Here is a 13,512-nt window from a genome sequence, read left to right as displayed (position 1 = left end):
CGCGATAATAAAACATTAAAAAACACATCTTGAAGATTGATTGAATGCAAATCACTAATACAGGAATGCCTACCAGTGGCAGGCGAAAAAAGCCTACTAGTGGCGAGCAAGGCTCTCAAGGGTGCTCGTCATTGCTAATATGCCATCAGTGGCGGGCGGTCGCCTGCCAGTGGTAGCCCATCAGTAGTGGCGGGCAATCCCCATCGCCCGCCACGGAAATTTTGTGCAGCAATGGTGGGCACTTTCCACCGCCTGCCACGGTATTTGGTGCCTGCCACTGTTATTAATTGATGCCGAATTGATGCTATTGCAGCATATTGCACCTGGATCACATCATCAAATTGCATGGGATACATAAATTTTAGTTTTAAATTGGTCCACATACAGATACCACATTACAATGATGTCTTTTTAATAAAACAAAGTAGTCGTTATGAAGAAAATATAACAAGTGCATTATAACAATAAACATATATGTCACTCATCACACATAATTAATGGTTTCACGAGTTGTTTAGGAGTGACAAAAGTGTCGGGCGATGTTCAACACGTGATGCGTTAGTAGAAGCCGCACATACTGCATGAAGTACTAGTGGATTGAACAAACGGGGACCTTCGAGCTACATGATTCGCCAAGTTTGTAGTGAACTCAGCGATGCGTTTGCTTAGTACCATTCTTGGCAAAGGGGACTCGGCTGGACTAGGTCCGCAGTTTTTAATATTGCCAATTTTGCCTAATTGACCATAAGATTAGTGTCTCATATCTCTGCACAACTTTGTTAAGGTTGCTCAAACAATCGACGAAGGATGTTTCATAAACAGAAAAATCATCAATAAACACTTCCATTATTTTGTCAACAAATTCAGCAGACATACCAGTCATGCATCGTCGGAAAGTAGCAGGCACAATACACAACCCAAAAATTATTCGCCGGTAAGCTTATATACAATACGTACGGGCATGTGAATGACGTCTTTTCTTGATCTTCTAGGTGGACTGCTATTTGAAAGAAAAGAAAAATCTGAAGTACTCCCTCCGTCCGGAAATATTTCCGGACGGAGGAAGTATCCATCAACCTAAGATAGCAGAACGAGTGCATAAATGGCAGCGGTTAATGATCCTTACGAGTTCATTGATTTAACTTCTTATAATCCATGCACATTGGATGCCCAACAATAGTTCTAGTAGAGATTAGTTTTGTTATTCTTCTTATTTGGCACAACTGTAAATCCCCCCTTTTTAGGGACGTAATGAACTGGACTAGCTCATTTACTATTTGGAGGTAGGAAAAATAATATCAGCGCCAGGCAGTCAAAATGACTAGATAAGGAGCGTTCGCGGCCTATGTATACATTCTTGGTCTAAAAAATTATACTCTTACGAATTACTCTCTTCGTTTCTAAATATTTGTCTTTCTAGGGGTGGTTTGTTTCCAGGGATTTTTTTGTGTAGGGAATAAAAGTCCTTCTTAGAGACTTTTTTACCAAACAGAAGGGACTTTTTAGGGACTAAACTAGGCATTTGGGACTAAATGAAGAAGACTCTCAAGGAGAGTCTTTTTTGGGACTTTTCCAACAATGCCCCTCCATGCATTCATTGGCTCGTCACCCCATGGTGTTGTTTGATTGTTATTTTTCTATATACTAGGGCAACATGGTCATTTAATAACCTCTAGGAAGGGACTAGAGATTTTTTAGTCTCTGAAAACAAACAGGGAGTGACTTTTTAGGGACTAGGGACTTTTTAGTTGGGACTAGAAAAAGTCCTAAGACTTATGAACAAAACAGGGCCTAGATATTTCAACGAGTGACTACATACGAAGCGAAATGAGTGAATCTACACTTTAAAATATGTCTACATATATCCGTATGTGATAGTCCATTTAAAATGTCTACAAAGACAAATATTTAAGAACGAAGGGGGCACGCACTGAATAATGTTAGTACTAGTAATTAGAAGAAAAAACTCATAGATTCTATGTTAATCAGAAAGTTCGTCAACGGAGTTCTTGTCCCCATGACCAGTATCAGCAGAGGCAAGACCTGTAAGCATCAAGCCAACCAAGAAGTAGAAGTTGGTAAAGATGGCACAAACAAAAGAAAAAAGGAACTTGGTTGGTAAATGGAAAAGGGACTTCAAAGCTCAGAAGAGACGGTCCCACTTCTATTAGGGCTTTCTCTGGGTCTTGAGCAATGTTAATTTGCATTGATTGCAAACAGGATGTGGGATTCTGTTTTTCTGTATAGAAAAGATTACAAGGTTCACACCTTTTGCTTTTTGCCGTTTTTCGGGGCCAGTGTCAATGAGATGCAAGAATGACGTGTGAGTTAGTGGGGCCTGGGGGGCTTGTTGGTAGGAAATATTCAGGCCCTTTTCACCCGCGACGCGATACCGGAGTTATACGGTGTCCGTATGTAATATACGAACATAATTTAATTCCCCGAGAAAAAGAACATTATTTGATTTACCTGTGAAGAAAGAAAATAACTAAACGTGCAACAGTAACCGCAAGATGATCTCCCACTCGTCTTCCCAGAGTTCACGACCTATTCACTCGTCACTGTAAAAAAATGCTACTGTACACAATGGATAGCTGAAGGTTGCCACCTAGCACATGCCCCGTCGTCTCCCACTCGCCTTGCTCCCACTTCACACCAAGGCCATGCCTCGCCTCTCCTCCACCACGCCCATGTCGCCACTCCGCCTCCGCCTCCGCGCCCGCCACTCCTCCTCCACCTCCCATTCCTCACGCAGCTGGGAGCCCCACACCGCCTTCGCCGCCGCCACGGAGCGTGCGCGCTCTGGCAACCTCACCCCGGAGGACGCACACCACCTGTTCGATGAATTGCTGCGGCAGGCCAATCCTGTCCAGGAGCGCCCGCTCAACAACCTTCTTGCCGCCCTCGCCCGCGCTCCGGCGTCCGCGGCGTGCAGTGATGGCCTTGCACTCGCAGTCAACCTCTTCAGCCGCATATCCCAAGGCGCCCGCTGTGTGGCGCACCCAACGGCCTGCACCTACGGCATCCTCATGGACTGTTGCTGCCGCGCACACCGCCTCGATCTGGCGTTTGCTTTCTTCGGCCGTCTCCTCAGGACGGGACTTAAGGCAGGCGTCATTCAAGTTTGCACTCTTCTCAAGGGCCTCTGCCACGCAAAGCGCACAGATGAGGCTCTCAACGTGCTGCTTCACAGGATGACTGAGCTGGGCTGCACCCCTGACGTGGTGGCGTATAACACGGTCATCCATGGCTTCTTCAAGGAAGGCCAAGTAGGCAAGGCGTGCAGCCTGTTCCATGAAATGGCGCAGCAGGGCGTTGCGCCTAATTTGATGACATATACCTCGGTTATTGATGCGCTGTGCAAGGCCAAAGCAATGGACAAGGCAGAGTATTTCCTTCGTCAGATGGTTGATAATGGTGTCGTACCTGATAATGTCACATATAATAGCCTCATCCATGGATATTCCTCTTCAGGCCATTGGAAGGAGGCAGTTAGGGTATCCAAAGAGATGACAAGTCGGAGGGTTACAGCAGATGTGCATACTTACAACATGTTTATGACCTTTCTTTGCAAACATTGAAGAAGCAAAGAAGCTGCAGGAATTTTTGATACCATGGCTATGAAGGGCCTGAAACCTGACAACGTTTCATATGCTATTCTCCTTCATGGGTATGCCACCGAAGGATGCTTAGTTGATATGATTAATCTCTTCAATTCAATGGAAAGAAACTGTATTCTACCTGACTGTTGTATCTTCAACATACTGATTAATGCATATGCTAAATCTGGGAAGCTTGATAAGGCTATGCTTATCTTCAATGAAATGCAGAAACAAGGAGTGAGTCCAGATGCAGTCACATATTTACCCGTAATAGATGCATTTTGCAAAAAGGGTAGGTTGGACGATGCTATGATTATGTTTAATCAGATGATTGATACGGGAGTACGACCAGACACAGCTGTTTATACTTCCCTAATCCAAGGTTTTTGTACACACGGCGATTTGGTGAAAGCAAAGGAATTGGTTACTGAAATGATGAACAAAGGTATACCTCCTCCTGATATTAAGTTCTTCCATTCAATCATGCAGAACCTATGCACAGAAGGAAGGGTAATAGAAGCACGGGATATCCTTGGCTTGATAGCACACATAGGTATGAGGCCTAATGTTTGCACATTTAATATACTGATTGGTGGATACTGCCTAGTCCGCAAGATGGAGGATGCCTCAAAAATATTTGATGATATGATGTCATATGGTTTAGAACCTTCTAATATTACTTATGGTATACTTATTAATGGCTATTGCAAAAACTTAAGGATTGACGATGGGCTGATTCTGTTCAAAGAAATGTTGCGCAAGGGAGTTAAACCTACAACTTTTAATTATAACGTCATACTGGATGGGTTATTTCTGGCTGGACGAACTGTTGCTGCAAAGGAAAAGTTTCATGAGATGGCTGAATCTGGAGCAGATGTGTGCATTGATACATACTGTATAGTTCACCGCAGCCAGCACAAGAAGAGGCATGGCCGGAATGAGGCTCGGCCACCGGGAGGACGCCGGACAGCCGGATGCACGAGGGCCCATAGCACCACCACGGCCAGTCCAAGAGGAGGCCTGGCCGGGACGAGGTCCTGCCGTCGGGAGGACGCCGGACAGCCAGGCCACGGGAATGGGTGGCCAGGCGAGGTGGAGCGCATGGGAGGGTGGGAGGAGGAGGATGCGTCGCACCGGGCAGTGCCGGCGACGATGGCAAGGAGGAGCCGCGGAGGCGATCCCAGATCCGCCACCAGGAGGGGTCGCGGGGAGGAGCACCGCCATGACGACCACTAGGAGGCGCAGGAGGGAGCGGAGGCACCGGATCCGCCTCCGGGAGGCGCGCCGCCGGCCGCTAGGACGCCGGGAGAGGCGCCGATGGACCAACGTGACGCGGGCCGCCAGCCGCGGGCGCCGCGCGAGGAGAGCCGCGCAACGGGGGGAGGCCCCGCCGCCGCCGCCACAGTGCGAGCTTCGCTCGGTGGTGGCTTCCGACGGCGGCGAGGGGAGTAGCTGGAGGAGGGGGGGGGGCTGGTGGCGGCGCGGTGGGGGGCTACCGCCCGTGTCGCCTAACCTAGGCGACGCGGGGGCGGATCAAATTTTCGCAATTCAGTCCTCACCTGATAATATTTAGATTTGTGTTGTTCGGACTGGAAAACACCAATTCTTCATTTACAAGCCTCAAAGTGCTACTATTAGCCTTAGCCAGGACAGTTCCAACAGTGTAGTGCAACCATAAGAATACAATATGAATTTGCAAATTTCAGAAGAAGAAAAAACTCGTTTGGACCATGAGCTGCACAGGCAAGAAAATGGCGTGATCTAGAATATAAGACAAGAGGAGTACTATTTGCTAGTAGACATATCACTAAATTTTGCATCTCTTTTTTGTGCAGCCATCAGATGAATGCGTTTTCTGTGAAGATTTTGCAGAACTTTAGTGTCTTCCTCATATGTACACATGATAACAAACTGGATGTGAGGCATGAAGGCTAAGCAATTTGGCAAAACAAGGCCCAAAAAATGATAGGGAAGCCAATTCATGAGCAAGGGCATTGCACTTTCCCCCAACCACGGGGATGCAGTGGGACGAGAAGCCACCCTAATGTTAGACAAGGTAGGGAAGCACACTGACCGGTCCGGAGTATCAGGCTGAAGGCGTCATGCAACAGTAGAGCAATGGGCATACTGACCTCAAGTTCCAGTACCACCGGTTCCTGTACACTGCAGATGTACTCCTTTTATCTCCTCTTCAAACCGGGGAAAATTTCTGCAGACCCTGAGACATTATCTTTGCCTTTGCTATGGGCAATGCTGTTGCGCAAGTGCCAGGTCCTCCACAAAATGAGAGTCCAACAAAATAGTCTCAACCAACAGCTGCTGACCAGTAGGAATGATGCCCTTTTATTGATTGCTGATAAGCGTGTAAACGTTAAGAACACTGTGGCATCGAGATTAGAAAATGTTTTTTTGGAAAATTTCGAAACACTTACTGAATTTATGAAAAACAAAATGTAGAATGTTTTTAGAAACAGAAATCATTTGTAAAATTCTAAAAAAAAAAGAAAATGCCATAAAATATCGGAATTTTTTAAAGACATGAATTTTTTTTGAAATACCGAAATAGTTCTTACAGAGTGAACAATTTTTGCAAATTCCGGTCATTTTGATGAAAACATGAATTTTTTTTGAAACATTAACTTTTTTGTACAAATTTAGAAAACATCAACAAAATAATTGAAATTCCAAACATTTTCTAAATTTTTTAAAAAAATATTGAAAACTAGAACATTTTCAAATAAAATAAAATTTTCATGAAAAACATGAACATTCTTCGGAGCATGCAAAGATTCTTTCCCAAAACACGGACACTTTCTTTTTGAACAAAAAAAGAAAAATGCGAAAAGAAACAAAAACAAAAGCAAAACAGAAACAGAAACATAAAAACAAATAACACAAAATAAAATCCAGGAAAACAGTAAAGGAGAATTACCAAAACCGGTTGCTCGCTGTGTGGAGTGGCCTGCCCATTTCCCGGGGGGTTCACCCTGTGCATGCGGTCGACATTATGACGCAGAGAGCTTCAAATAGACAGCACCACACAGAGGCCGCCGACTAGACTGGCCCATTTTCCCATGCGGAAAAACGAAAAAACACCGAAAAAGGAATGGCAATGCGAGGGATCAAACCGTGTAACTCCCGCTATTGACCACTCGCCGCTAGCCACACGAGTGAATAAGTTTCAGTGTGTAACTAGGAAAGACGGACTAAGAGAACTATCTCTCAGCGACCTATTTAATGTAGCGAACTCACCTTTTTCTCACTATTTTTTTCTTTTTTCTGTTAGTTCTTTGTTTCTTTTCTTTTTTCCTTTATTTTGAAAAATGCTTGAGCTTTTAAAAAATTCAAAAATTGTTCGTTGGTTCAAATTTTATTCAAAAACTATAAATATTTGCATTTAGTAAAATTACACAGAAATTTAGAAAAATGTTTATGTCTCTAAAAATTGCTCAGAATATCAAAACACGAATAATTTTTAAGAAGAGCAGACAAAATTTTAAACACGAACATTTTTTGATATTTTTTATCATTGTTTGGAAAAAACTAACTTATTTGGAATGAAAAAAATCATAAAAATATAACCAAAATTTTGAACCAATTTTATTTTAATTCCCTGTTTTTTTGTAATTTGTGTGGATTTTTTTGGAAAACAGGAACATTCTTGAAATTCTAAAAAAATTGAAAGCGCGGACATCAATTAGAACTCCTGGTTTTTTTGTTGAATTTTTGAACAATTTTTGAAAAAGGGGAAGAATTTTCGAATTTGTGAGACTAAACATTATTCCCACCTCTTGCCTTGCATGAATGGGCTAAGTAGGCCTCTAGGATTTATTAGGAATTCAAAAAATGGTTATTGGACTGGCCCAAAATAGACCAAATTCCACGAGTGGCATGTCCAGCCATTTTTTGTTTTTCTTTCATCGAGAAAACTTAAAAAAAATGCAAAACTTGTCGACGACCCAAACAACTAGGAAAGGTGCCTTCAATTGGTCATATAAGTCCATAAACAAATGGGGCAATTTCAAGGATATCGAGAAACAACGTGCTCTTAAACGGAGCCTTCTGGCCTACCCGAACACACTGTTTAACATGCTCTATTTTTGGACATATATTAAATGACCCCAACTTTTGCAAATAGGTAGGAATGCCCATGGTAGGCATTCATGTCAAGTTTGAATGATTGCCTGGTATTTTTTGACCTTTTCTTATGGAGAAAACTCCAAAGAAATGCAAAATTTGCTGAAAACCAATGTTTTTCCGTGGTGCCTTTAGTTGGTTATACAAGTCCATGAAAAAAATTGGGGCCACTTTAAGGATCTCGAGAAACAACGCACCCTAAGAAAAAACTTCATTGAACATGGTTTATTTTTTTATCATTCTTTAAATGACTCCAACTTTTGCAAGCAAGTGGACATGCTCATTATAGGCATCCATGCCAGATTTGAATGATTTCAGGCACAGTAAGCAAGTTGCGACACGCCCGGCCATTTACCGTCTTTTCGTAGCCAAAGAAACTCCAGAAAATGCAAAAGTTGTCAAAAACTGAAAGAAATTGACATGATGCCTTGAATTGGTCATATAATCTCATGAAAAACCTTTTGGGTCATTTGGGGTCTAGCCTACCCGAACACCATTAATTGAATATGGTCTATTTTTTAACATGTATGAAGTGACCCAACATTTTTCAGCAGGTGGGCATGCCCATGGTAGGCACCGATGCCAAGTTGCGCCACATCCGACCATTTTCCGGTCATTTTTCACCGAGAAAAGCCCCAAAATTGAAATAATTATCGAAAACTCAAACAACTTGACATGATGCCTTGAAATGGTCATATAAGCTCATGAAGAAAATTGAGGTCGTTTGATGGATGCCGCAAAAAACATGCTCTCAAATGGAGCCTTCTGGCCTACAAGGACACTCTACGTTTAACATAGTGTTTTTTGGACATCCTAGAAATGATCTCCAATTTTTTACGCCAACTCGACATCCCATGGTAGGCATTCATGCCAGGTTTGAATGAATTCTGACACCCTATGCAAGTTGCGTCATGTTCGGCCATCTATCGGGCTTTTTTCATTGAGAAACCTCAAAAAAATCAAAATTTGTCAAAAACCAAAACAACTTAGCGTGGTGCCTTGAATTGGCCATACAAGACCATGCAAAAAAAATTGTGCCCATTTCAAGGATGTCGAGAAACAACATGCTCAGCCTTTCGGGTGGCCCAACTAAGGGAGTCCTGGACTATGGGGTCCTCGAGGAGTCGGCCTATGTGACATGGGCCGAACTGATGGGCCGTGAAGATACAAGGTAGAAGGACCTCCCCCGTGTCCGGATAGGACTTTCCCTTGCGTGGATGGCAAGCTTAGCGTTCAGATCATGTACCTTCCTTTCTTTGTAACCGACTCCGTACAACCCTAGATCCCTCCGGTGTCTATATAAACCGGAGGGCTTAGTCCATAGGTAGAATCATAATCATACAGGCTAGACATGTAAGGTTTAGCCATCACGATCTCGAGATAGATCAACTCATGTAACCCCTATACTCGTCAAGGTCAATCAAGCAGGAAGTAGGGTATTACCTCCATTAAGAGGGCCCGAACCTGGGTAAACATCGTGTCCCCTGCCTCCTTGTTACCTTCGATCCTTAGACGCACAGTTCGGGACCCCCTACCCGAGATCTGTCGGTTTTGACACCGACATTGGTGCTTTCATTGAGAGTTCCACTGTGTCATCACCTGAAGGCTCGATGGCTCCATCAACCATCCACAACAATTCCGCCCTGAGGGAGACTTTTCTCCCTGGCCCAATCTGAGTATTCGGCGGCTTCGCACTGCATGCCAATTCGATTTGTCATTTGAAGCAGATTGACAGCTACGCCCCTGGTCATCATATTAGTTTCGGAAACCTAAACTACGTTGCGGATATCCGAGGAGACTTGATCTTCCAGGGATTCACGGCCTCAACCATAGCTCCGGCCCCAGATCCGGAACTCCTTGTCGAGTCCAAAGACGGGAGCTTAGAGACCGCCGGACTCTTTGCAGCCATAGAGCTCAACACCGGAGACACGGAAGGGATCGCTTCACCGGCCGGCCCAGAATCACTCCTGGCTCCCTCTACCCTCACTGAGTCGGACTCACCTCTGTGCACCAGCTCCGAACTCTCGAGGTCTGTGTTATACGAGCTCGGCCAGGGAACTCCTGTCCCACCCCGCTCCATGGATTCTCGCCTCCCTGTCCATACCTCTCCCTTAAAGGAGGCTCCAAACTTAATGCGTTCTCTCGCCATTATGGAAGGATCGCTGCCGAACTATGCCCAACCCGCACTAGGGGCTGAAAGCAGGGAATTTTACGTCCCACCCACCACCCACTTCATAGCCACTGTCGAGGACCTAACCGACATGCTCGATTGCGCTTCCGAGGACATCGACGGCATGGACGATGATACCGGAGAAGAGCAAAGCTAGAACCCGCCGATTACCGGACGCTGGACGGCTACCTCTACATATGATGTGTATATGGTGGATACACCCAAAAGAGGATGACGACGAAGGTGGGAAAGACCCAGTTGAGAATAATTCTCCCGTGGCACCATCAAAGCGTCGTCATCAGCGACACCGCTCTAAACCGCGCCGAGAAAAAGATAGCAATACCGGCACCAGAGACAACAATACTCCGGATAACGTCGAAGACCAAGAAGCCCCTGTCGAACCAACATCCGAACATGATGATTGGGAGGAGGGGCAAGTCAACCCCGACGATCCCATCGGGAACGAGGGTTTGGAGGATGGTGATTACGTACCAATCTCCAAAGAAGACGAGAGCCTCGGCGACGAAGAATTCATCATGCCAGAGAAACCCTTCGAACAAGAGCGCTTTAAGCGCCGGCTAATACCCACTGCAAGAAGCTTGAAAAAGAAGTAGCATCAGCTTCAAGCTGATCAGGATCTGCTCAATGACAGATGGACTGATGTCCTAGCAGCCGAGGAATACGGCCTCGAACTGTTGACACCGATTTTAGCCAAACTAAAACATGGTGGTTAGCTATTGGTCAAACAAAATCAATTACTTTCAAATAGTAAAAAAAAATAGTGAATTGTCGAATATGCAGAGAGAAGAGTAAAGATGAATTTCCGCCGCACCGCTCAATATAAAACAACAGACCCAGAAATAAAATGAAAGGAGCAATATCGTCACATAAATTCGAGGACATATGACTTTCGTACACATACGCCATCATCAACGGCGAAATACCGACATTGACACAAATTCAAAGTTTTATACAGGACGCTAATATTGTAAAATATTATATCATATTTACGAGCATTATTCTGTCTCATTGCTAAAAAGGTTTATTGGCACAATAATGTTCGCGTAAAATAATATAACGCGCGATGATGTATAAAGAAAATGCCAAGCCGTCATATAATTATCAGTGGAAAAAATGCTTTCCCGCGGCATTAGAATAAATCTGACCAAGTGCACTTACACGAAATGAATACGTACATGCACTCATGTATGTACGTACATGCACCGAGCTACGTGCATGCATTGGATTATATTAGGCGGCAAGGTTAAGTACTAATCGCGAACTAACCTGTGGTTAGATGGTTCGAGGGATATGCGTGTGTATATGAGCGCTTGTATCTGTACTGATGTTCAAAAAAAAGTTAAGTACTAATCCTCGTAAAAAAAGATTTTTTTTTTGAGAAATCGTAAAAAAAAAGGGTTAAGACCAATGGAGTAAAAAAAGGTTAAGTACTAATGGAGTAATTAGCTAGTCCATGGCCCAAATGCATACGGCCCTCAAACATTAGCTTATCTCTACTATTAAAGGGGATCGAACGTCGTGATGGTTCGACCTCGTTCGATCCCCCGATCGCACGTGGTCCTTCCCCGCCTTGATGCCCTGTAAAAAAAACAGCCGCTACCCACGAGGTTCACGACCACACGTCGCACGTCTCCATCCTCCCAAGCCCCTCGCCCCAATCCAGTATTCCCCGTCTCCCTCCGGGTCTCCCGAGAAAAATCGTCGCCGCCCATCTGCCCCATGGCCGCGGACAAAGCACTCTGCCAACGCCATCGGCGCTGCTTCAATGGGCTTGTACTCTGACTCAGATCACGAGTTTGATGAGGGCCTCAACCTGGTCTGCCATTCCTGTATCATCACGGGTGACGCTGTTGTGCACAGCTCTCCTCCTACCTTGATGCCGCTGGGATCCACAACCCACCGGAAAGGAGTAGCGGCGCCCTCACAGGTTGGACCACTCCCGGATCCGTCGCCGCCTTCACAGCCAGGACGGGCCGACCACCGAGGGCATCTTTCTCCACCACTTGTGATGAGTGGCCGAGCCATGGAGCGGAGGCGGCGGGGAGTACTGATTATATTGGAAGGCCAAGGTGCGCATCGTGCCTTGGGCTCTCTGCATCTCCACGGTCTCCCTTCCCCATTAGTTTGCTACCCTTGATTATATTGCTTTGGTTGGAATTGGATCCTCATGTAGTTTCATGCTGATTTGAGCTACGCACTAGGGATTATTTCTGCACGAGGATGTATTTGGGAGAGATTTTGAGTGGCTGCTACTACTGGATGCAATTGTTGGAATTGTCAGGTAATTCAGTGGATAATGCGCCAGAAACTCAGACAATTTTGCTCTAGATGTTTGGAAATATTTCACAACTTACTTTGGGTTTTCGATGGTCTGGAGATGAATTACCAATGCCTTGCACTTCTAAAAGTTGTGGTTTATCTATGCCAAGATGAACCTTATGTAGTTCTTCTGTATTTCGGTTTGGATTGAATTTAGTTTCACACAGTTGGAATGCTTAGTACCCCACACTTCAAATTAGTCACTTAGGGATTTAGATTGAAGCCTCTGCCTTATCATGTTTTCTGGGAGAACCTGAAATATGAAACTGAACTCTGTAACTGAATTTTGATGATGATGCATGTTTCAGTTTCTGAAGATTGGGAAAGCAATCCTCATGACATTTCCATTCAAATGTTTCAAAATCCACTTTTAGGTCACTCAGTTTTTATTATATTGAATTTAATTTTATATTTCAATTACTTATGAGCAGAGATGGTGCAGATATTGAAGGAGTCTCAACATTGATGGTTACTTCCTGCCGAGATTTGTGAAATACTTAAGAACTACAAGAATTTTCATACAGCTCCAGTTTAGGCAAATGGATGGAGTACTTTGCTTTTGCGTCATATGTTTTTAATGGCTTGGAGTTCATCCTCCGCCACACTAACGACGACCCAATGCCATGGTGGTGGAGACCACAACAGATGTCAAGGCAGAGGAGAGGTGTTTACATTTTTTTCCTGGCAGTGAGTGTTTACACAATCTAGACATGTCTATGATGCTGGCTCCAGCCAGATTTGGGGACTATTAACCAAAATATTGATCGCAACAAATTAGTCTGGATAATAAATTATGTATTTAGCTTCTCTATAAGCGGCACCAGTGAGAATGTGCATGCGTTAGACAATTCAATTTTAATGAATGCATGCAAACTGAATTATGTATTAGTTTGAGCACGTCATTGAAAAGACGGTTCTTCTCTATGCAAGTTTAACAGATTGCTTGGAAGAGATTTTTAGGGTAATATCAGTGGTTGCTAGCAATCACTAGAGTCACTCATAGGCTTAGTGCGATCAAACATGCATTTTTTGTGCTACCAGTACCACGATTTCCACATTTTTTTAGGAGGGAGAGATGAGATTCGTACATACGACAGTCTGTTTGTACTTGGCAGTGGAGTGGAGATGTTTGGTTCAGCTTGTTATGCCTTGAATTTGGTTACACTTAGTTTTTAAGATCAATAGCCCCTAAATCATATTACTAAACTACTAATACTTGTGCAAGCTTGCTTTAATTAATGTTGAGACGTGTTCCTTCTGATT

General features: G+C 44.2%; 2 protein-coding genes and 1 long non-coding RNA gene across 6 annotated transcripts; all 3 read left to right on the top strand.

Moving 5' to 3' along the window:
• Nucleotides 1–2,615: 2,615 nt before the first annotated feature.
• LOC123094463 (protein Rf1, mitochondrial) lies at nt 2,616–3,802 on the top strand. Its single transcript, XM_044516467.1, has one exon. It carries the CDS (start codon nt 2,616–2,618, stop codon nt 3,579–3,581), a length of 966 nt encoding a protein of 321 aa, XP_044372402.1. The 3' UTR covers nt 3,582–3,802.
• On the top strand, nt 3,615–5,429 carry LOC123094455 (protein Rf1, mitochondrial-like). The gene has a single exon (XM_044516460.1). It carries the CDS (start codon nt 3,615–3,617, stop codon nt 4,836–4,838), a length of 1,224 nt encoding a protein of 407 aa, XP_044372395.1. The 3' UTR covers nt 4,839–5,429.
• Nucleotides 5,430–11,485: 6,056 nt separating this feature from the next.
• On the top strand, nt 11,486–13,058 carry LOC123137331 (uncharacterized). 4 transcript variants are annotated; one of them, XR_006468074.1, is made up of 3 exons: nt 11,526–11,999; nt 12,132–12,211; nt 12,681–13,058. It is a non-coding gene; the product is annotated as an uncharacterized lncRNA (long non-coding RNA). The 4 variants fall into 4 exon arrangements; XR_006468082.1 differs by having other exon boundaries at nt 11,527–11,999; nt 12,692–13,058; XR_006468071.1 differs by having other exon boundaries at nt 11,486–12,211; nt 12,692–13,058.
• The last annotated feature ends 454 nt before the right edge of the window (nt 13,059–13,512 follow it).

Source organism: Triticum aestivum, chromosome 1B (genome assembly GCF_018294505.1).
Source record: "Triticum aestivum cultivar Chinese Spring chromosome 1B, IWGSC CS RefSeq v2.1, whole genome shotgun sequence".
NCBI classification, from domain to species: domain Eukaryota; kingdom Viridiplantae; phylum Streptophyta; class Magnoliopsida; order Poales; family Poaceae; genus Triticum; species Triticum aestivum.
The sequence above is the reverse complement of the archived record's forward strand: the minus strand, read 5'-3'. Positions and strand labels throughout refer to the sequence as shown.